The 25,326-nt window shown below is 38.4% G+C and overlaps 1 protein-coding gene across 1 annotated transcript in view; it reads left to right on the top strand.

Annotated features, from left to right (window-relative positions):
- Positions 1–25,326, top strand: part of LOC124223701 (ras-like protein RAS2) — a 308,087-nt gene that overhangs the window by 234,802 nt on the left and 47,959 nt on the right. The window contains exons 3-6 of the mRNA XM_046635934.1: positions 1,460–1,557; positions 1,681–1,871; positions 2,215–2,428; positions 3,887–4,032. Of these exons, the coding sequence (XP_046491890.1) occupies positions 2,242–2,428; positions 3,887–4,032 (333 nt within the window). The 5' untranslated portion in view covers positions 1,460–1,557; positions 1,681–1,871; positions 2,215–2,241. The remainder of the gene's footprint in view (positions 1–1,459; positions 1,558–1,680; positions 1,872–2,214; positions 2,429–3,886; positions 4,033–25,326) is intronic.

Raw genomic sequence — 25,326 nt, 5'->3', positions numbered from 1 at the left:
AAATACAAAAGAAAAAGACATGGTTTAAATGTAACCTCAAATTGTTATCTGGTTACGTGTGAAAAATTATAAATTTCCTAAGATGAACGAACGATGAATATAAAGAAATAGAAAAGGATGAATCAACCACCTATGATCAAGTGAAACAGGGCAATACTGAGCTCCGAGCTTACCGTCGCCCGTCGCAGAGTTGAATTAGGTGAATAGAAATCATAAAAATTGAGAAAGATGACAGTTAGACATGATCGTGCCATGTTTAAAGAGGAGGAGAACGATAACAAGATGGTGGCGCTAGCACCAACTTGGTTGTCAAGAGAGTGCTTACATGTAGAGAAAATTTTATGAGATTAAAAGATAAGTAGAGTGAAATGCTCAGTCAGTAAGTTAGCATAGAGGAATTTCAAGTACCGCATAGGTATAAACTGTGCTCAAGTGGTCGACGCCGTGACGTAGATCAACTGCATTGGGATGTGCAACAATATTATACATCTCAAAGAGGAGTTTTCTATAATATACGGGTTCTTCATCTAATATACTGGCCTGATCATAGTTGAAACCATGATCAAATTTAATCATATGTCCAGTTAATGCAGTGTAATTTTCTTCGCTATCACAAATGTTACTCTTGTGCTTATTAGGACTCAAATACCTGCGATATAGGAAATAGATACAACATTTTTTGGACTATTTTACATACTAGAAAATCATTACTGTTGGAATCAATAGACATGTGGATCGAGTTATACTTCTTTTGAATGTGCTTGTTGAGTAAACGGTGCGGATAATCGTTCTTACTTTATAAAACACTATAAATCAAGGTTAAATTCTTATTGTAAAATTCAATGCTAGACAATTGAATGGCTCTGTCAACTAGAATAATAATAGTGCTTATTTTGTATAATCTAGGGCGATATGACTGAAAGTTTAAATACCGTTGTGACCAAGTTTTTTTGTGAAACCAATCAGCTTTAATCATTTGGTTCTTGTAGGTGATAAAAACATCCAGAAAAGTAATTTTGCATTCAAATGCTACTTCACACGTGAGTTGTAAGAATGAAAGTGATTCGAGACGCCAAGAATAAATTGATCGTTGTAATCTACAGAATCTTAATAGTTCTAAGTAAACATACGTGGCTAGTTATGTGAATCTTAATTTGCTTAACATGATAATTATTTAGTTACAATTTTGAGATTAACTGGTTAGCCATAACCTCCGTGCCAGAATATGCGATTTTACAATTTGTGTGGATCGCTTGTTTCTCTCATTTTCCTGGTCAATAACTTTGAAATTTCATATGCTGAAACTACACTACTTTTTGATCAAGTTATCAGACAAGGAAACATCACTTAGGTCAGTCAGTTAGCGGGAGAACCACCTTAATCTTACACTACTACAGATTGTGCTCAATTAAGTCTTCTTGTGTAGTAGCAACATTTATTCTCTTCTTCTTTGTTTCAGGTTCCGCAATAAGTGGTCAAATTACGCGAATACAGCGGTAATTCAGATGGAAATAGGAATTCGTGAAAACGTCTCAAAATACCATCGATTGAATAAACGTGAGGGAATGTGTCTAATCTGTCTAAATGTGTCATCACACGTAAATGAAGTAGCAAAAGGAAAAGAGTTCCAGTGTCTTCCTATAGTTCGATTGCTTTAGTCAACATTAATTCATTCCCCAGAGTGCTATTTATTCACTCTAAGAGCAACGAGGATGGAGATGGGCAGAGAGGGAGAAATAGAGGAATAGTGAGACGGAGTTAGAAGGAAGTTAATGCGGACCGTGATTAAAACGGCATTTCAAGACGGGATTTCAGTCTCTTCCATGCCCCAAGTCGCAACCTGGAATAACAATTAGAAAGTAATTGCAAAGGTACATCTTGTTTCGTGTGTACCAGCTGCAGACACCGATTATATGCGTGGAGTAAAACTTTCAACTTTTCGTTTGCACCTTCGTTTTTTGACTGACGTTCTACTTGTTTCTACGCGAAATTAATTAAACCCGAACAGCAGTTATCCACCGAGCTTTAAAATACATTTTTCTTTGCATTTTTGTAAACCCTGTATACGGTATTTCAGCGATATCCTATCAAAGCAGTACTTATCAGTCTTTGTTTTAGTTAGCCTCTCCTAAATTACGATAAAAATTGAAAATTCTAAAACAGATCGAGAAGCAATAGACCAACTCTCGCTGAAAGTGATGATTTGAGTTGCAGCAGCAGGCTGTCTATGCAAGGTAGAAAATGGCCGATTACGAGAGGATTCGCTTGGTTATTTTGGGTGGCGCTGGTGTTGGTAAAAGTGCGATTGTTCGACGCCTGCTTGGTCAAGGATTCACCGAACGGTATAAGGCCACCGTCGAAGATCTGTACTCCAGGGAGTGCATACTCGGTACTCTTACACTCAAGGTCGACCTACTGGACACTGCAGGTGAGAAACTACACTTTTCTCATTAAATTGCACAAGACACGTGGTCCCGGAATAAGAGAATTAAGTAAATCGGAAGATGGGACAAAATGCGGTACCAGTGCAATTTGGAGTACTGAGGAAAATAGAACACTGGGAGTTAATAAAATACCTGAGGAAAAATAGAACACATGGGGAAAAACGGGATACCTTGACTAATTGGGATACTCAAAAATGAGAATGCCGAGGGTAAAATGCAGTTTTAGCGTAGTACAGATGAATAATAAGTAAGAAAGATGGGATATTGCGATAAAATTGAGTGCTAGGGGAAAGGTCAGACATCAATTCAATATAAAACGCTAGGGAAAATGGCATACTGGGACGAAATGGAATCTATTGGGAAAATGAGAGATCGGAGCAAGACGGGAGAACTGGGAGAAATATAGACTGGGGCAAACTGGAATACTTGTGGTGTAATGAGATACTACGGACAAATGAGATGTTGAGGCTAAAATGGGATACCAATGCAATATAGAGTGCTAAGTCAAATGGTGTACCAGGGGAAAATGGGATACCAAGGGTCAAATGATATACTGACGTCAAGTTGGATGCCGAGGAAAAAATGGATTCCAATATTATGCTTAATAACCAAAAATAATTGCTGCGTTGCAAAACAAATGGACGGAAATCAGCATCCAACCACAGATTAGATTCAATTGCCGTTAGCTTGTTTGAATTACTCGTCTGGACTTTTTTAGAATGTTGCATCAGTCAGAAAAAACAAATTTAACACATTCAAGAATTGCAGTTATTTTTATCTAAGGGAACGAATCCATATTCAATTTCAATACATATGATAACCATAGAATCAAAGGTCTTCAAGAATGTCAACTTTCTAAATTTTCGGTCATCCGTTTTTTGAAGTAGTGTAATTTCTCGTCATTCGCTCTGAGACAAAATGGACTGAATCAAGCTTTGAAATGTAGGGTAAGGTTCAGAATTTATAATGGTCCAGCTTCTGTTCAAAATATTGCTTGCCTAAGATTGTGGTACGAGAAAAATATTGATATCGTAGCAATAGAAATTACATTATTCGATGGATAATTTCGAATCGGTAAATTTTTTAAAAACTTATTTAAGTGGTTCATATTGACCTATCGTCTTCTACATATCTCCTTGAAAGTTAAGAAATAAGAATTTGGATTACCTACAGAATCGGAAAAAATATCTGCGAGGATGATTTTAAAATTTTGTCAAAAACAACAAGAATTTTATGAAAAACGTAGCTTTGAAAAATAAACAGATTTCCAACAATAAAATTTTTCATTCTCCATCAGAGATACCACGTGCTGTATCGCCGCAAGTAGTATTTTTACTTCATTTCGTGAGTATTTCAGGCCCTGAAATAACTTTTTCGTATTTCATAAATTCATTTTTTGTCAAGAACGTGATAAATTTTCCATGAAATTATTTGCCATTCAGGAGATCTTCAATTTCCGGCAATGAGGAGGCTTTCGATTGCGACAGCCCACGCCTTCCTGCTAGTCTACGCTTCGACTTCCCAGCCAAGTTTCGAGTGCGTGAAAAGATGCTTTGAGGAAGTTCGCGAGCAACGATCGGACTTCCAGGTATTCAGATAACCTATTTCATGTCGCATAATCTACCCCAAAATCGAACTGCTTACGGAGTACAGGAATGTTTAATTAATATGCTCACCTCACAATTAACTGCAGTGGAGCTTGTTCTTCGGTCTTTTTGTTCAAAAATTACAAATAGGTGTCATTGGAAAATTTCCATTCACATTGATAAATACTTGAAAAGCTCTAAATTGTTCATTCCATAGAGTTATCCTAGTCCGACCGTTAGGCCGTCTGGGATTTGGTATGAACCATATTATGTTGTTTTTGTAACTTCAGGATACTGATATCACGTTCTTAGACTGCTTCCAATCTACAAGTTCTACTCGAAATTCTGATTGACTATTACGTGAAGTCTTGTCAGCACGAAGGATCGAAATTGCCAATGGTTAAGATTCCGAACGGTAGATATAGGTATATCAGACAACTCGAAACCCCAAAAGCTTCTAGTTGAATAAGAAAAATATGTGATCAGCATTCATGATTTACTCTGCAGAAGCTTTTTGAAATTCCAACCTTGCACGGTTACAACCTTTCAAACTTATATATAAGATTCGTCATAATGACCTACCGGACCGAATTTTGATCAATCGAAATTTCAACCTGCATGATTTATACTAGTAAGAAAATAATTACGATGATGTGTCAGATGATGATGATTTATTATAAGTCAGGTTTGAAAGTAAATATGTATTTGTTTTTCATTCTGTTAATTCATTTCGAGAAGATTTCTTTTCTTTTCAACGTAAGAATAATGTCTTTTATAATAACTCAAACATTTATAAATTTAAGTTAAATAGAGTTTTATAATTATGAAATTGATTACAACGAATTTCAAACTTTTTGAATTTAGGAAAAGAAAAATACCAACACGTGATAGTTATTTTAGCAAACTAATAGAAACCAGTTCAGTTCAGAAGTCTTAAAACTTCAACACTCGTATTTAACGGCAAAAAATGATCGAAATAAAATAGTGTCTTGAAACTGGAACGAAAATTTATAATATTCTGGAACGAATTGGAGATAGGAAGTCGGGGTTAGAAGTTTATCGAAATAGCACAAAATACCAATGGGTCTTAGGTTTTCAAAGGCGGAACTTTCGACTAGTCTGAAGTTTGAGTGTGCTATATTGTACACTTAAATATGCAAATTCTCCAGTTTTTTGGCCTGTGGGCCCTACCATTCGCGAGAAATACACTGATCAATTTAATCATTTTTTCGAATTGAACCTCCGTCTTCAAATTTTCGGTACTTCCCGTCGTCAGGAAGAAAATATGAACTAAAGTGTTTTGTGTGTGAAAAAATAATCTTTTTGAATATGAAATCTACTGTAGTGTTACGTGCAGACGATGATTTGAAGGATCTCGTCCAACGTGACTTAAAAAGAATATATATATATAGTCTATTCCCGAGCGGTTAGAAATAGATTATTTTGGGCTTCGCTTGTATAAAGTGTAAACACACCTGCTGTGATGAGAGTACAGGATTCTGGGTGACAGGGTCTCAGTGGTATGGACAGGACGAATAGGTGGAACCCATATTGTCCATAATGGTTTATATTTTGGATACTGAATTATACTAAGTACACTATTGCAAATGACAAAGAGAGATTAAGAACGAGTAGTGTAATCAAATAAACTATTAGATATGACAAAGCAAATTAAGTATGACTAAGTACTGCGTTACGGTTAAGGAAAAGGTGAGTCAAGGAGTGGGCCACCTTGGGTAGCGCGAGGGTGACTCTTAGGACACACCACCGATTTGCTGAGCCGTTCCGTTAGGAAATCCTGAGTCTCCACGTTGCCTTTTCTGGGTGATGGAAGGTCCTTTCCGGTAGCCGGTTCGATCGATGGGTTGCACCACTCGCTTATCTCCAGGCTGAGATCTCGATGATCTCACACTCCTCAATTACGACTGACTTGATGGTGTCGATGGATTACCGATTACAGCTCGGTTTCGTCGGTGGTGGGGCGTTATTCTGCAGAGTAGGCATCGCGCCACCTTTCGGTGTCGATGCACTTCCTGACTCATCTGGTTGTGTGCGGGGCAGCGACCCTCGGAGGAACGCGCCGAGTAAGCAGCTTGACGCCTAGCGCGTGTCGCGAAAGTGAAAAGAGCCGTTCGTAACAGTAGGTTAAATCCTCGATAAGTACTAAACACATTTTTGTCTTGAGAATTTGAGTCCTGTATATGTAAAAGCCAAAAATCTACAGATATTACACAGGGTATAACTGTTAGAGGGATCGAAAATGTAGTTACACGGGTACAGAATAAACAATTATAGATTACATTGCATTTACTAGTAACCACGATACGGGCATATTCCAGAAATAGTTGATTAGATGGAATGTTTAATTAATGAAGATGCAAAAAGAAACTCCTCTTGTTTGTGAAGAAGGTAAGGTTGCGTTTGCCAATACGGAACACCCTATTTAGCTATGCGGAATCGTTTCACGGACTCGGACTTTTGCCAAAGCCGTCTTGTCACAGACTTAGGTGATAAGTTACCGACGCTGCCTTTTTTGTAGACTAGCATAAATGAGTTCAGAGCTATATCTTAACACTGTGTCACGGACTCGGGTTATTACTAGAGCTGCCTTCCTCCACAGGACAAGGAAATCGGAATTCCGTGTCTGTCGAGTTTGAATTATGTTTCGCAAGTTTCAACTGATATACAAACCGGTGCGATAGCTGGGCTATCCACTAAACTCGGAGTTCCTAAATAACGATCCTGGACACGGAATGAACAGTGCCGTTCAACGTTATTTGGTTCACCGAAGCTGTCTGTTACCCTGTGTCCGAATTTGAGATAGATAAATTCGATCATCAAATGAGCAAATAAATATTTTTTTGATTAATATATATATAATCAGACAAACTTACAGAAATGAAAATAAAAGACAAATGGCGATTCTTTCAAGATTGCAGAAATTCAAATAAAATAGAAAATAAAATAGAAAATTTCAAGTTTCAATTCGACGATTTGAGACCTCAGACCTCTGCTATACGAAGTCTAATTTCTGTATTTCCATGCCCAAAAATAAGTACAACAGATGCTTTTATCGGGACGTCTCTACGATTTTACGAATCCGGAGTATGAAATGTGATTTAGCAAAATATTTCTATGACCGCAAATTGAAGGTAAATTCATGAAATGAGTCTAGGCGATCCCGTCTATGTAACAAGCTGAATCAGCTGAGCGCTCTGCTGCGGAACTGCTCTTTACATTCGGTGACTCACAATCAGTCGAGCACTTTGCTACGTAACTGCTGTTGAGCTCTTCTTTGGGCGCTTATTTATACTAGAATTCGGTTGGATCTCATCTGCGCACCATCTCACCCGACTCCGTCGTCTCGTCCTGACTGCGCTCGCCTGTCGTGGTTGTGACGTATGCACCGCTCGTACAATTGTCCGTTAACATATACATATCTTCTATATATGAAGAAGTAGACATTTTCGAGTATATCCTAAAGTCTTCAGAGTTAGTTGAACATGGAATCATGGTTAAATCATAATGCGTCTCAAAACGCGTCTACTCTATTCTCATAATTTCACTTGTAACTTGTTAGAATTCACCCGCTCAATTCACAATATTTCGTCAATTTATTCCGCCGACAGTGAAACAAATGAGTCCGCGGGAGAAAACAGTACTCCACGGTCTCTGCCGAAGCCACGGTCTTACATACAGGTCTTGCAACGAACTGAAATTTGAGTGGTGGGGTAGCCGCGTCATTGTCCAATTTTATTTTTTACCACTACTGGCCACTACGCGCCGCTGTCAGTTATTCATAGACATATGAGTGACTTTACAACGTAAGGTTATCCGTGTATGAGTATCAAAAAGATTGGTTAGGGTTCCGCCAAATAATAATAATAAGCTTATGAATAACTCGTAGCGCTGCTCTTGTGGCCAGAAGTTGTACTTTTGTTTCGGACGTGAACTGATCACCCCCCACCACGTTCTTTGCAAGACCTCTATGCACGGTCTCATGTGCAGGTCTGGAAACTCCATTGGAGGGGGTATATCGCTTATTGAAGCAATTTTTGTGTTCACTAGTCGCCACTAGGTTCGTTGCGATCTTATCAACAGCGGAGTAGGGGCCGGGGGGGGGTCCAGACAAGCCGTGGTATTCGCACATATGTATATGGGTATTCGCTCACTCACGCTCACTCATCGTATTTATGAGGTTATTGTTATCCTGGTAACTAGACCGCAGGGACAACTGGTGGTGCCGCTAGAATCGAAATTTGCACTCGCTAAGCAACACGAATGATCGTGGCTCCCAGCATAGGAGTTTCCAGACCTATATAAAAGACCGTGCCTGTATGTAAGACCGTGGCCGGGTCACGGCTCACAGCACCGAACTGTTACGTCCCATCCCAAGACTATAGCAACCAGGGACGTCATCAGCATTTTTTCCTAGGGGGGGAGGGGGGGGGGGGGGGCGGCTAGGAGGGGTCGGCTTGACAAGAAAACTGGTTTTGTTCACAATCATGCTCTTTTCAAATGAAATGTACATAATAATCAATAAACACGTAATACACAAAATATGAAATTTGCTTTGCTTTAATCACACGTTAATGTTGACATTATTATTAAACTTTGACAATACCTTAAAAAATAATCAACTAATTTTTCATTGTTATTTAATCTAGTGACCTGTCCTTAAAGTTTATTTTCAGTAGGTACACAATTAAATAAGTCTCAGTTTTCTATTTTTTTCTGAAAATTGGTTCAACACTTTTTCAGCTGGAATTTTTGCCGGGTAATAAAAATATTTTACCGAGAATGTTGCATTAAGGTACATCTGAGTTCCTCTTTTCCATGAACTATTTAATACGATATATACACGTATATATATCGCAATATATATCGCATTAAATAACTCATGGAAAAGAGGAACTCAGATGTACCCTAAAGCACCTTTTTCGGTAAAACATTTTTATTACCCAGCAAGAATGTCGAGTTCCATGATGCCAATTTTTTTTTATACGTTCGCAGTACACTGCTAAATACCGTGTAAAATTGACAGCAAAATTCAAAGTGTCGCGTTGAAAGAAAAAACATTAATCTTTTTTTCGCTGAAAATAGCCTTTTTGATGCCATCAAAAATATGATATATATTGCATTAAATAGGTCATGGGAAAACGAAATTTTTTTGTGCAACCATTTTTTTGACCGACTTCAACTTCCATGATATGTGGTTAAAAAAAACCATTTCCGTAACGAGTAAATTGAAAAATCTGAATAAGTTCTCAGAGAGTACCTTTAAATAATACTACTGTATAACCAATCATAAAACAGATCCGAGAAGATATAAGAAAAGTGGCTGAGTTGATCAAGACTGCCTCATATTCTCACTTGAGGCGGTGGTGATAATGGTAAAAGCATACACTTTTTTTTGCTGCGCGGACCGAGTCCGCGGTTCGATTCCCGACCAACGCTTCGATTTATTTCTGTTTTTTCACAATTAAAATATGTTGAATGCTTATTTCTTCTAATGAACTTACGAATAAGTAATATTAGCATTCTGGGGGGGGGGGGGGGGGCGTACCCACCCCTGCCCCCTCCTAGGTATGCCAATGATGGCAGCGCCCTCTCTACGCTGTATCTTATCAGCGTGCACTTACCATAAGAAAGCCTAGTGCACTCTTACCATAGTTCTTAGACTAATACCGACATGCACAGTTACAATCATAGCATGCAATACTTTTGAAGCGATAGTTTTTATACGCCACATTTCCCGTTATTTCATCAGCCAAGCTTCACATACAGAAACCAAAGCAGAGCAGAAATCCATTCGCAAATAGAGAAAGGGGTTACCGCGTGACAGCAGATTATGTGCTGCCACAAACTAACGAGTTTTAGAGTGTAGTGCTACAGACTCTACTAGTCTCTGGTAGTGCACTCATTCCTCCCTGTAGTGCTGCCGTTAAGATAAGACGAGATATTTATCGTCTCGACACATTTTGATAAGTCGAGACGAGACGAGAATTTTGTTTTGATGAACGACATTTTCGATTGAGAAATTGAGAAATCTCGATGTTTGATCACCCTTTGGATTACCTATTTTTGATCTAATAAGCTGACTAAATTAAATTGCTTTTTCATCCTTTGAGAAACCGAAAAGTAGCGAGTAGAAAATATGTGGTGATCTTATTAAAGTGATATGAGTCAACGGTTAGTAACGTTACTATAATTATGAATTTTCAGGAAGGATCATTACTTCGCACCTTCAGCATTGTCTGAAAGATAGTGAATTATGATAAACAAAATATACTCATACGTTGAAAAGCCAACTCCTTGAAAGTAATTCGAAAATTGCACAGTAACGATTTTTGAATTACTTTTGATCGGATATTTTGTTACGGTAACGTTACTAACTTCAGAATGGTAAGCTAATGCTGTATTCTTATGTTTCTCCACCCAATTGAAAGATCGTGCGATTCAAATAATAATCATCATAACGAATTTTGCTTCTGGGAATTGTTTTGAACCGGACAAAGAGTGATTGACTGAAGTTATGGGGATTCTTCTGTGGGAAATTTTGGGTTTCTCAAATTTCAGTAAATTAATCTTTGATTAACTTGGGTCTTGACCTCTATATGTTGAATGGGGGTAAGTTCTTGGAAATGAAGGTCATAATAATAACGTAGAAAAACTTGTTGACGTTTCGGCCCAAGGTGAGGGCCCCTCTTCAACACGAAATGTATAATTGGATCTGTTCTATCAATACACCAAATAAAATTACAATCTTGAAGAAAATGCAAATAAAAGTTATATTACAAACATTATATATAAAAATCATAATAAAAATAAACTTAAAAAATAAGGTAACCAAAAATTTAACATGAATATAATTACCTCAAGTGCAGCGTATGGAGTCATGTGCACTTAATGTATTTGTATGACATACAGTTTAAATGTTTAACGAAAAAAAGGTTATTCACGATAGAGTTAAATAAAAGTGAAAATAACATAAAGATGAATGGAATTTAAATTTATTCAAAGATTATTTTGGCTGCTAAGGCCATTTTTGTTAAATAAATGGCTATACGTAAAACTCAACAGCTCGTGTTCAAAGACATACTTTGTTGAAGAGATCAAACAATTAGAGTAAATGAATTGTCAAAACAGACTATAACGGTTAACTGCTGTGCAGCAACTCAGGAAGAAGCTGTATATTGAGATAGAATCAAGAGTCGACAATTCCATCACCGAAAACAATGTAGAAGACAAGGAAGGCTCGCTCATTGAAATTTATCAATAGAATGAACGGTCGGTAAGAAGAAATAGGTTGTTACCGTCTAATGAGAGAGGTACATAGGTGTTCTATGTCTTGCCGCAAATTAACGCTATTTGAATGGAATAAGATGTTGCACATTTTTAAAAAAATTCTACGGGTATACAACGGTTCTGTTTCTAAAATACTAGTCATGTCATAATCGAAATTATGGTCTGCAGTGATCATATGCTTAGTGAAAGCAGTGTGATGTTCTTCGTCGTCTTGTATATTCATTTTATGTTCGTTGATTCTGGTATGAATTTGTCTGCTCGTCTGTCCGATATAAACCTTATTACAATCTTTACATGGTATTTTATAGACAACATTTGAACGCTTATCTTTCTGGAGGACATCTTTACCAGTATCAAAAAGATAATTGAGATTATTATTGTTGGTACCAACAAAAAAAATGTCGTATTTATTGAAAATACGGTTGAGAGGTTCAAAAAGACCAGCAATATAAGGTAAAGCTACATGTTTTTGTGTGTTAACAATATTTGATACAGAACGTTGGCTGGAGTTACAGGATCAAAGCTCTGAATTTGGATAAATTTAAATTTCATTCATCTTTATGTTATTTTTACTTTTATTCACCTCTATCGTGAATTTTTTTTTTCTCCAAACATTTGAACTGTATGTTATACAAATACAATGAGTGCTCATGGCTCGATAAGCTGCACTTGAGGTAATTATACTCATCTTAAATTTTTGGTTACCTTATTTTTTAAGTTTATTTTTGTTATGATTTTTATATATAATGTTTGTGATATAACTGTTATTTGCATTTTCTTTAAGACTGTAATTTTATTTGAATTATAAACAAGTATCAAGTAAAATTATATTTGAATGCAAGATTTGATGAACCGTGTTGATGCAATTAAAATATTACTATCATATCAATTCACACTAGCTGGTCGAGATTCAGTTGTATTTTTACTTTTAAGACTGCACGTCATCCATCCGTTTATGCACAGCAAACTTCGAGCACATTCGTGGTGCAGTTTCTTCCGGTGTTTTTTTATTATCAATGCGGTTTTAGAAAATAGGCGCTCTTCTGTGAGACTAGTTGCAGGAACGCTCCAAAATTCTTGCGCTATTTTAGCTATTTTTGGAAATACAATTAGATTTTGCCGCCAACATTGCAAAATATCAATGCTTCTGTCAGCTGGCCAGCTTCAAAATATATTGCTTCGATGTTTTAATTTTTATAAACAGTCTCCGTATTTTGTTGACGACGCCATGCTTGGTGAATTGCGCCAAATAAAAATGTAAGGCTTCTTCGTTGGAGTCTTCACAGTCATCGATCGATTGCGAGTTTGTCCGAGATAGGTTGAGAGCGGCCAAAGTATCTTGCACTCCAAGATTTAATATGTGGGCGAAATATCGGAAGTATGAATCTATCGAATAAAATGTGATATTATGGTCTTGCAAAATTAGAGCAATTTCCCCGAGAACGTTGCAGCAGCGTCATCCATTGTAATGCATTGGATTCTCGACTTCATTCAAATTCATCCAGTACATCGCGAACGAGATTAGGAATATCTTTATCCGTTTATCGACCGTTTGAAGGAATGAAGTCAAGTGGCAGGGATTGCAAGTTCCATTCTTCATCGATTAAATGCATTGTAACGCCATTTTATGACCACTTTGCGACGTATGTCCATCCTTTAATGGTTAAGGTAAATTTGGAGGGAACTTTTTTTACCGTTTTGAATATCGCCGCCCTAATGTTGTTGAAGTGTTGCAACGTTTTGTCCCGCATACTTGTTCGTTTCGGATACGTCTCATTTTTATTCAGAAATGAGAAAAACTCCTGAGTAGCATCGTCGTTGAAGAACGAAAACGGTAGATAGTTAATCGCTAGCCACTCAACAAGTCTCTGATTGGATATTTTTTTTTATGCAGCGCTGCAGCGTTTCGGCTGCGGATTTTTCCAACTCACTTTCACATATTTGTACGGATGATTCGTTGGTATGAGCACGTTTGCGATGTCGTACGAGTCCTGACGTATTAGAATTTTTCATTTTCAGTCATTTATTTACATCACTCTTCCCGCATAACAAACATTCCTCATATTTGCCGTTAGCGTCTTGACAAATTCTGTAAGACTCACTGTACCTCTTCTCTGCCTTATCTGTTTGACGGACTACCGGTAGGCCTGACAAAGTGAACGATAAATCAGGGCTTGTACCATCTAGTTGATGAATTACTTGTACAGTTGAGGAAGTGAAACGTAAATTAGAATTCTTTTCTTCGAGTTCGGAATCTGATCCGTCATCTCCGTCGCAGGGATGAGTTCCTCGTGAATTTTAACCAAAAATCGTGACAATACGTATTCGTTTACTATGAGTTCCTGTATCTTGTGCTGACTTAAAACGTTTTATCTTGATCTCACAAGGGGAGTGTCAAACTTGGGAATACAACCGGCTCAGTGGTAGAGTGAAAAAGTTGGTATAAAAGCTGACCCGTTATCACCATCTCGCACAGTTCAAAGATGGAGCTCATCGTTGACATACAAGGCTTTCGTAGACCTTTCAACAGTACCTTTACATTGAAAGATTTGTCTTTAATTTCAATCTACTCGGAAGCATCTCCATCAATGTTTGTCTTAAAGCCACCTTACGAATGGGATTGTCTGGACGTAAAATACAAAAACCAAAATTCTTGGTTAGAACGCGATTTTCACGGTCGACCTTGGAGCTGTGGAACCATACCGTTTGAGGAAGTTGAGTGGACCATTGAAGACAGGCTGTGCAAAGCTGAAAACGTGTACGTAAAAGGAGAAGAAAAACGAGATTGGTTGCTTAAAATTGTTCCGAAAGTTCAAATCATTGATATGCTGGACTTTGACTGTCCGTCGCTTCAAACCTTGCAAAAAACTTCAGCTGTGTCTCTAAGATCCGACGTTCATATCATACCCAACGCAATCTGTGCAGCACAAAAAGTTTCGATACTTCAAAATTGGCTAAAAATCATCATAATGTTCGGATGACGAGGGTGTACGATTTGTGTTACTGCGCAGAAGCGTCTACAAGAACGGTCCCGCATTCCTGGCGAATATATCATCCCGGTTATGATACTGTTAAATTGAATTATTGTACTATCGTTGTGAAGTAATTGTCAACTGTACCCTAAAAATTGTACTCAATAAAACTGTTTTTTAGAGAATATTCATGGAATAATTTTACACCTTGACCTCCACCTTAGCTCTTTGAAGAGAATTTTTTTCAATACAAAGCTTATGTAACAAGGGGAGTGTCAAACTTGGGAATCACATATTTCCATCACTTTTATATATATTGTAGGGCAGGGTCCCCTCAATAAATATATAAAGCGGCAAGACGCCATTCGTTTTTATTATTGAGAAATTTCAACTCAAAGTTCTATATGTAACTTAAGTAGAAGGAACCTTTTTACCGGTTGCAGCAAAAGTTCCGTGGCGTAGCGGTAACGCTCTTGCTTACTGAGCGACTTTATTTTTGATAATATTGATTACTTTGTTATTATAATTATTACAAATCCTATTTTTATCATTTTTTGTATTTTTTCCTAACTTAAAAATAAAAAAATAATTTATAGAAATATTAATTATTAATTATTTATTTTTGTATTAAATAATTTATATAAAAAAAAAAAAAAAAAGTAACTCTAACGGAACTTGAACAGCCGTTCGGTCCCTCAGTAAGCAAGAGCGTTACCGCTACGCCACGGAACTATTGCTGCAACCGGTAAAAAGGTTCCTTCTACTTAAGTTACATATAGAACTTTGAGTTGAAATTTCTCAATAATAAAAACGAATGGCGTCTTGCCGCTTTACGTATTTATTGAGGGGACCCTGCCCTACAATATATATAAAAGTGATGGAAATCTGTGATTCCCAAGTTTGACACTCCCCTTGTCAGTAGTGAGAGTATGAAATCAAATTGAAGCTCCGTCTATACGATGAAACTTGGTACGTTCCGAGCTGAAGTTTAAATTTGAAGTGCTTCTGGTTCACTAGGACGGATTCAGACTTTCTCGGGGTTAACTCTAGAACACATGTATCTTTTTTTTTTATACCTTCTAACTCATGAGTGGGGTCGACAACGACCCCACGCGTTTCTTGTTCGTAAAATCGTTCTAAAAGCAAGAAGATCACGTCGGTATATAAATATTTTCTTTTTTTTTTATAAGGAAAAGAATGGTGAAGAGAAAATCATTTTAATTGAAGTTTGGTTGGTCGAAAATTCAATTAACTACCAAAAAGTGCTTAAAACGGTAAAAAAGTAATTTTTCGAACGAAACCTCATCTCCTTTTTAGTAATCAACTGATTTGAAAATTTCAAACGCTATTTTGAAGATGATTCTTCAGACTATCAGTAAAAATTATTATTGAGAATATGTAAATTTGAACAACTGGTGAATTTGAAAAATTAACGACGGAGCCAGGAATCGAACCTGGAATCTAGCGATGCTTTACCGGAGACTTACTCCACTAGACCACCTAGCCGCCCTGACTCTGTTGTCGTTAATTTCTCTCATAACCAGTGAGTTCAAATTTGTTTTCATGTGCCCGATTTGTATGAGTAAGAATTTCTTCTCTGCATGCACGATGTAAGGAGACTGTAGTGTGTAGATGTTTATGTTTACCCTTTTCAATCCTTTGCTTCCGATGAGAAGCCCGTAAGACGGCAATGCCGTCTAATAAATGAGATGCGGGTGTGCAAATCATTAATCTACGAGAGAATTTTGTTGAGAATATGTAAATTTGAACAACTGGTGAATTTGAAAAATTAACGACGGAGCCAGGAATCGAACCTGGAATCTAGCGATGCTTTACCGGAGACTTACTCCACTAGACCACCTAGCCGCCCTGACTCTGTTGTCATTAATTTCTCTCATAACCAGTGAGTTCAAATTTGTTTTCATGTGCCCGATTTGTATGAGTAAGAATTTCTTCTCTGCATGCACGATGTAAGGAGACTGTAGTGTGTAGATGTTTATGTTTACCCTTTTCAATCCTTTGCTTCCGATGAGAAGCCCGTAAGACGGCAATGCCGTCTAATAAATGAGATGCGGGTGTGCAAATCATTAATCTACGAGAGAATTTTGTTGAGAATATGTAAATTTGAACAACTGGTGAATTTGAAAAATTAACGACGGAGCCAGGAATCGAACCTGGAATCTAGCGATGCTTTACCGGAGACTTACTCCACTAGACCACCTAGCCGCCCTGACTCTGTTGTCATTAATTTCTCTCATAACCAGTGAGTTCAAATTTGTTTTCATGTGCCCGATTTGTATGAGTAAGAATTTCTTCTCTGCATGCACGATGTAAGGAGACTGTAGTGTGTAGATGTTTATGTTTACCCTTTTCAATCCTTTGCTTCCGATGAGAAGCCCGTAAGACGGCAATGCCGTCTAATAAATGAGATGCGGGTGTGCAAATCATTAATCTACGAGAGAATTTTGTTGAGAATATGTAAATTTGAACAACTGGTGAATTTGAAAAATTAACGACGGAGCCAGGAAAAATTATTATTCTTGTGTCCCGTTGAAAAAGTATGTTTCGGGACGTTAAAATTAGATAAATACGGAGATACGAAGAAAGTCAATGAAAACGTAACAAAAAAAGTATTTGTAAGGGGTTTTCGTATATTTTTAGGTTCTTTTATTTGAAAAATAGTATATAATTGAATTGAAAAACTCATAATAAATTCCCACACAAAAAAAATAATTTTTTCTCGATTCCGATTATTTACATTATTTTGTTAAATTCTATTAATCATACATCATGGAATGCCGAAGAAACAATTTACTCCGTAGTGTTAAGTGGAGGTGAGAATGTGCTGAGCGGTGGTATTTAATGATTACGAATAATCAAAGATTAGACGATCAAACGAACTTACCTTAAGTGATGTTCGATCGTGATTATGCTAGGCGTCTTGTCCGAATAGATCAATGGTAGTAAAGTCAGTTGCTCGATCTGTCACAGATTTTTAAATTAAACCAAAAATTCGCGCCTACGCCTCTATGGCGGTGCCACTCTCCCCAAAAGCCCCTGCGCCTTATGCCCCGACGCCATTACATTTGAAAGCCGACAAATTGCATCTTGAATAGATCAAAAAGGGGGGGAAGAAACAGGGAGGGTTTGATCTATTCGGACAAGACCCCTAGCATAATCACGATCGAACATCACTTAAGGTAAGTTCGTTTGATCGTCTAATCATGCTACGTCGTCTTGTCCTCTAGATCAATGGTAGTTGTTCAAAGTTTTATGCAATTTGTATTTAAGGATAATTTGGTGCGTACAATAATAATTATAAACTTCAAGTTGACATTGACAACATCTATCTCACAGCCATTCTTGTACTTAAGTAATTATGGATTTGGATATCTTTATATTTTTTATCAGAGGTCGATTATAGAATCGCGCAAACACCCTCGATTTTTCCGTCCAACCCGCAGCTTTTCGGATTGTTTCGATGTCTACACCCCTGCGTTATTCCGCGGAGGTAACCGCGTGTCTAGTACTGTGTGAACCGAAAGTATTTGTATCAATGCAACTTTTGGCCATCACTTCCTTTATCCACCTTCGTATAGATTGCGTTGTTGCCACACGGTGAGGTTTTTCACATGTTATCAGTAAGAAATCTTCGTTATTAGGTCGCAAACTTGCCGAACGCTTGATGTATCAGTCTAATACCGTAGCTACACACAACTTAGGTTGTTTTTCAAAAAACGGCAGACACAATAAGGGTTGCTTTCTCCCCAGACCCGAAGTTTTTATACGATCTATGATCTTGACTTTAATCTCTGTGTCAGTCTTGTCGATACAGCTTAATCTAATTTTTGACAGCGTTTGCACTCTTTGTGCTGTCACTAACGCTAATAACATGACTAGTTTCTTTATCAAATCCTCAAACGACAGAGTGTCGTGCGGCCAAAGAGTTTTTAGATAACATAAAACTGGGTCAGGGTCCCAAATTTCTTCATATTTTGCTGATTGCGGGCGTAGCTGAGCCACACCTCGAAAGAATCTCTTTATAACGGGCTGTTGCCCTATATCGCCTATAACTATTAACGCTAAAGCTGATCTATACGAGTTTAACGTCCCATAAGTTTTTACGTGGGATAAAGAGACGGTTAAAAACTCGAGAACAGATGAAACTGGAGCCTGAAAAGGGTTGGCTCTCTTCCTTTGACAAAAATCCCACCAGAGGCTTAATGGCTTCCGGTATTGCTTAATGGTTCCTTCGGACAACGATGCCATCACAACCGGTACGGACTCCTGAGGAACGCCTTTCACGACAAACGCTTGCCCGATAACTTCCCGACAACCAGGGAAAGCGAGGTTAGCAACGGATGGAATTGCCTGCAATTATCAATTAACAAATCATTTTCTGGATGAAAAAGGATCGGTTGGCTCACCAACAATTTCTGAAACAGGGGGTACCACGGCTGTGTTGGCCAGAAAGGCACAACCAACGCCCCGTTTGCTTTCTCAGCAATTATTTTTCTAATTGTTCTGAGGATGACAGCGAATGGTGGAAAAGCGTAGAAATATAAATTTATCCACGGTATGGTAAAAGCATCTACCGCGCACGCCTCTGGGTCTCTGTGCCATGAGACGAATTTTCTGCACTTTGCATTTACGTTCGATGCGAACAAATCTATTTCGAATTTCCCGAAGGTTGTATATACTTGATTATATGCCCAGCTAGCTAATTCCCATTCAGTTTCGTTTTGTTTGACTCTCGATTCCTCGTCTGCGTCTTTATTGTCGCGAGAACTAATGTACGAAGCGAAATTCCCCAAGTCGCGAATCTCGCACCATTGCCAGATTTCCTTTGACAAATTTGACAACTTTGGAAACTGAATGCTACCCATACGGTTTATGTACGATAACACCGTCGTATTATCGACACGAAGCAATATTTCACACGAATGTTTATCCTTGGCAAAGCATTTGAGTCCGTAAAATACCGCTTTTAATTCGAGATAATTAATATGTTCTTTTCGCTCTTTCATGTTCCAAAACCCATGTGACCGATTTCCCTCGCAAGCTACTCCCCAGCCTGTTAACGAAGCATCGCTGAAGATTCCCATCTCAAAATGGTCTTCTCTTATCGGGTTGACGCACTCTTTTATATTTCTTGTCCACCACTCTAAGTCTGGGATTAGATTGTCTGATATTTCCATGGTTTTATCGTAATTTCCATTTGTTTTTTGCAAAGCTAATAATTTTTCTCTTTCAAAATTCTTAATGTATAAATTCCCATATCGAACCCCGGGACTGGCAGCTACTAAAATTCCAATAAATTCGGCAAATTTCCTGATTTGACAATGACTGATGGTCTGAAACTTTCTCGCGAGATCATATATTTGATTTCTCTTGCTTTGTGGTAATCTAAGACAGAATTTTTCCGAATCAAAAATGGAACCCAAAAATTTCACTTCTTTCGATGGTTCAAGGACACATTTTTTCATGTTTAATATTAGTCCGGCTTTTTCAATTAACTTCCGAGTCTCTTGAATATTTTTTCGGCATTCTTGTGCTGACTCTCCAAATAACAAAATATCGTCTAGATAGAAGACAGATTCAAATCCTTCGGACCTCAATTTTTGCGCTATTGGTTTCATGAGTTTCATAAACACGTACGGTGCTGTACATAGCCCGAACGGCATACAATTAAACTCGTATAACGTGTTTTTATAAATGAATCTAAGATATTTTCTATTAGATTTGTCAACCGAAATCAAGAAATACGTATCCTTCAGGTCTATTGTCGCCATAAAAATGTCTTTTCGCAATAGTCGAATCGCTGTCTTTTTGTCCTCCATTTTAAAATGCGGTGCTGAAATAAACATATTCAATTTTTTCAGGTTAAGAATAAAGCGCATATCACCGTCAGGTTTTGGCACGAGAAAGTATGACGAAACGAATTGTTTTTCGCACGGCTCGCATTTAGACATTGTGCCTGTTTGAGTAATTTACCAATTTCTGCTTCACAAGCAATAATTTCTTGATTTGTTAATCTTGGCTGGCTGTATTCAACTTGTGAACCTGGTTGACTTACGAAAGGAATAACGTAACCCTGTACCGATTGTAAAATGGAGAGATCGTTGGTCAATTCTTTCCACACAGAGAAAAAATTTCGCACACGTCCTGCGATTCTCACCGGGTCTATTCCTTGTGTCGACGATTGTCCTTGTTCCGGAAGTCTTTCGGTTTCGGTCCCTTCCTCTGAGTGCCCCGGTGACTCGCTCCGGAGGGACGGCGCCAGTTTAACTTCTCCGACTGTTGTTCCCTCAAAAAATTGTTTGGTCTTGAGTCGGATGATGCAAACCTGCGATTGCCTTCGCGCGGTGCGTTCCCGAAGTTTCGTTGATATCCAGTCGGTTTAGTCAGATCTTTAGATGATTTTTCCATGGATTTGGCCGCCTTGAGATTTTCTGCAAACTTTTCTCCAAATAGCCATGCATCACGTGGACTGTCGTTGGCAATATTTTTGACAATGGGGTTTAATCCCGGAATCATGAAAGATTTTCTTGTTTTTGTCATCTCATGATGTAGGTCAGATAGAATTCTGCCTGCATCGGCCAGCTGTTCGATAAATTTTTGCGTGTCAACTTCTCGGTCGGTACTCCCTTCCGCTTTCAGTACTTCCGTTAGCGCTGCGCCAATAGCGTTGATGCCAGCTCCGAGTTGATCTTGAGCGGCGTACTGATACGCGTCTTTCTTAATCGCCAACTGTGTCAAGGCCGATTTTATTTCTGGTTGAACTTTCAGCGCTTTGGTAAAAGGACAGTTTCCAATTGTTGGATATTTTCCCTGGAGATCGCGCTTTTGGTCTATCGGCAGTCCATCTTGCAATATCTTTGTCCAGCGCTCTGCCACTGCCACATGGATGTCGGGACCCCGTTGATTGTATTTAGATGGGTCGTCTCCCAAAAGCCCCAGTGTCGCTTCGGCGAGCTCTGTTGGTAACTGCTCTTCTTTATCCTCGGCCTGTTTTACCGACATTTCCGTGTGGGGACTAGGACGTGACGAATCTCGCGGATTGCGCTCACCGCCCTCTTTGTCTAACCCTTGTACTGCCGCTACGGACCGTTCACGACTGGAGTGTGACGCATCTCGCAGATGGCGCTCACCACTCTTTCCGTCGGAATCATAGTTTATGGACCTCGAACCGCTTCCTGGATGCGAACGCTCATGCCGAGAATGTGACGTTCGTCTGTTCTCAACAGCGATACGCTCGCCATTCTCTTTGTCAGAGCCCCATGACTCGTTTCTTCTCGAATATCGCCCTGAACTTGGTCGCTCGTCCTGGTGACGCGGTGTTGAACGCCTGTCCCGATGACGCGATCTTGAACGCCTATAGCGTGAACGCGATCGCCTGATCTCTTCTTCCAGGCATCGTAATTTTTCGATAAGTTGGTCCCTCGATGAATTTCTATATCTCGGAAAGCTCCCCGAATATGATTCTGACCGCCAACTCATTTATGCAATAAAAGAAAACTTTTTAAAACGCACAACTGAAAAATTTTCCAACTCGTATTCTAACGTGACTGTCACGGATCGCACAGAAAAACGTGATGGCGTCGGGGCATAAGGCGCAGGGGCTTCTGGGGAGAGTGGCACCGCCATCTAGAGGCGTAGGCGTGAATTTTTGGTTTAATTTAAAAATCTGTGACGGATCGAGCAACTAACGTTACTACCATTGATCTAGAGGACAAGACGACGTAGCATAATGTTCATACGTAACGACAATGAATAAAAATTAAAACTAAGAAAGACTTACCTCTCGATGAGCCGGTAATGTGGGTACGTTGTTGCTAAGTCCTATACAGGTCTGTAAGAGTTGTTTAAATGGTTGAGGCTAATTTATAATGAAATGGGATTGGTTATCGTTCAAAATAAATGGTTGAATATGATTTTGATTGCTAGAAGATAACGTATAATCTTCAAACGATTAATCATGAAATGAATCAATGATGTAAAAGAGAAAAAAATAATTATAAAATGTCTGAATTTAAAGATAGACAACGTCGACGCACGAATTCATATTCAAGTACAAAGAAGCTGTAGAACTAGTTGAATTCAATCGTTTACGCTTCTTTCAAACGTAGGGTTATGTCCATAATATATGAATAATATATAACTAAACATAATGCTCGTCAAAAACATCTATCCTGAACGACTATTATTTCTACTTCTGGTCGGTTATTATTATACGGTATCTCTCTTTTTAGATTAAATTTAACTTATCTTAATAATCCAATTCTACGCTACGGATCGATCGATCCGTAGAATTATATGCCTTATTTAGCTCTGATTTGAGCTTGCAGAAATATGATTTGGGGGCCGAGCAGTAGACAGGAGAGTGCCTCTCTGAATAGCCAAGGTTATTATCTGCAGCTAGCGCGAGTTCTATCTTGCTCAGTTTTGCTATGGAACTCTATGAGAAAAACCTATATTAGATTGATAAAAAATTACCGTTTTGCCTGCCCACTTCGATTTTGGTTGGGATATTTTTCTTTTTGGCTACAGAATTTGTGTATATATTTATGAATTTATGACTCTGATTGGAGAGGGTGTGGGTCAGACCCTTGTCGAATTGACCTGGAATGCCCCATATATTGAAAATGATTCTAACAATTATTAATTGAAGATGATAATGTAGGTGGTTATCATTATAAGCACTTAAGATTACCTGATTCTGTTTGAATCAGGGCCGAACTTGATTTAATTGGGGAAAATCGAATATCATGAAAATGTCTATTCGCGAAATAATGAGATTTAGTAAAGAACAGTAAAGATGGAACGTACAAGTTAGTGAGTCTTTTGCAGCTAACAGAATAACTGAATGCTCGGATTTGACGAATTAGCGCGAGACTTTATGCCGGTCACAATTAAGATTTTCCAACGCTACTCTCTTGCTCGAGAGGGCTAATCTGGATAGACGTCCACGCACTTCGCGACATGACAAACGAAAGACATAGCGTCTTGGGCCTGAGGGTCCAAGGAGCTGCAGTTGCAATAAGTTACAACAGTAATTAGCCAATGAAGTGCGAGGGCGACCTCCGGGTGCCCAAATCTACACGGTCAGCGTTACTTCGCGCTCTTCGACGGTGTTCCGACGATTCTCAATCTCGTCGCTTACACGTGTAAGATGTTAACAAAAAGTATCTTGAGATAATTCTCATGCACTCATCCACACAACTTAACAGATAATCTATTTTAATTTGGTGGTTCCAAAGGTAGTGGTTTATCCTAATTATTCATGACAATTTTGACTTAAAAAGAGAAATATTTCCAGGCTGAGCGCTGCTGATGCTAATTCAGCAGCTCCTGTCTCAGTTCTTGGTACCAGTTATAAAAAACAAAGTTGAACCTTATACTAGGGATCATTGTTGGTCTCTACGTGACTTTTGCTAGGAGGGGTGGAACTCGTCGGTCTAGGCAATACGATATTCTAATGTTATTTATGGCTGTAGCTTCCGTTACAGCGTTGGGAGGGAATTTTGGGAAACACTCCACGTGTTGAGAGTCGTAGTTGTATTGATTTTGAAAAAGGTACGCCGCGCCGCAGCAATACGCCGGACGTAACAGTAGCATCGATTCCGAGATATTTTCATTTTTTGTACAAATCGAAGGAAGCTTCTTCTTAAGTTAAACTATAAATTACATTTTACATTCTATTTCAATGTAACCTCATTTACAAACTGAAAATATTTTGTGCGTTCGCATCACTATTAAAACAGAAATGAAGTCAAGTTTTAATATGTAACTTCAATTTCCGTTTGTATAATATTTTACTCAGATTTTTTCGATTGTCTTTCACAAATAATTGACGTAGGTACCTAGCTGTTGTTGTGAGAATCACCTGCAAAAAATTTTCGTCGTCGATAAGAGACAGGAAAAAATTTGTGTTGAGGACGTAGATGTCTCCACACCGGAACAGTTAAGCGAGATGTGATCTTTATGTATTTAGAGCACGTGTTCCTTGCGGTATTTAGATTTCGTGATGACTACAATTTTTGTCTCAAGTTATAGCGTAAAATTCACTAGAGATGACGGTAATGTTGTCAAACAATTGAATATCTTCAGGTGCTATTGCGCGTGCGTAACTGCTTCAGCTTCTCATTTGTTTTCTGGGCTTGACGCCCGCGCCGCTGCAGCGCTGGTGTATCCGAAACGAACAAACACTCAGGGCGGGCCTTGCAGACAATTTGAATTTAGAAAAATACGCGTATATGTCGATATCGGCTTCTGTATGAACCGTAATCGTACGCTATTGAATTTGAAAAACGATGCCGACGAATGAGATACGTGTCGATCAAAGTAAAAATAGAGAAATCACACAGTTTGTTTAATCAATATGTAAAATGATGAGGGCTGATGTAGCAGAAAAAAAAGATAAATTAAAATGCTGGAAATTAGGGTAGCTTAATTTTAGCTGAATAGAACAACTTTTGTTTATTTTTTAACTACTTAAATTAATTAATCACAGTGAATTGTTTATTTTATCACAGTTTATATTTAATTTGATTTGATATTCAAGCGAGATTAAGCAAAGCATGCTGGATTGCAGGCCAAGGTTAAGGTTAAGCACATGCGGTGCGATTATCTGACCACTGAAGCACAGAGAAGTGAGATATTTCGAAACTATAAACAGAATCAAGCAATTAATTACATAATATAAATTATTAGTAAGATATCAGCACGATATTGCGAGAGATTAGAGAGATATTAGCAGATTTTGTTAAAGCGTGATGCGATAGCAACAGGTTACAGTATGAGAGAGAGCGGAAGCGAAACGTGGCGAGGCGGGAGAGCTGGCTCCGTGGTCCCAGCTCTAGGCCCGGCGCGCGTCGTGGCGCCGAGAGGATAGTTTTGGGAACGCAGTACTGGCCAGCCATGCGTGAGCGCGATCGACGGTAGGGAGCAAGAGAGGGAGATTTCAACACAATAATTTTTTCAGATAAAACGTACTCTTTTGAGACAAAACGAGAG

The sequence above is a fragment of the Neodiprion pinetum genome, chromosome 7, assembly GCF_021155775.2.
Source record: "Neodiprion pinetum isolate iyNeoPine1 chromosome 7, iyNeoPine1.2, whole genome shotgun sequence".
NCBI lineage: Eukaryota > Metazoa > Arthropoda > Insecta > Hymenoptera > Diprionidae > Neodiprion > Neodiprion pinetum.
The sequence above is the reverse complement of the archived record's forward strand: the minus strand, read 5'-3'. Positions and strand labels throughout refer to the sequence as shown.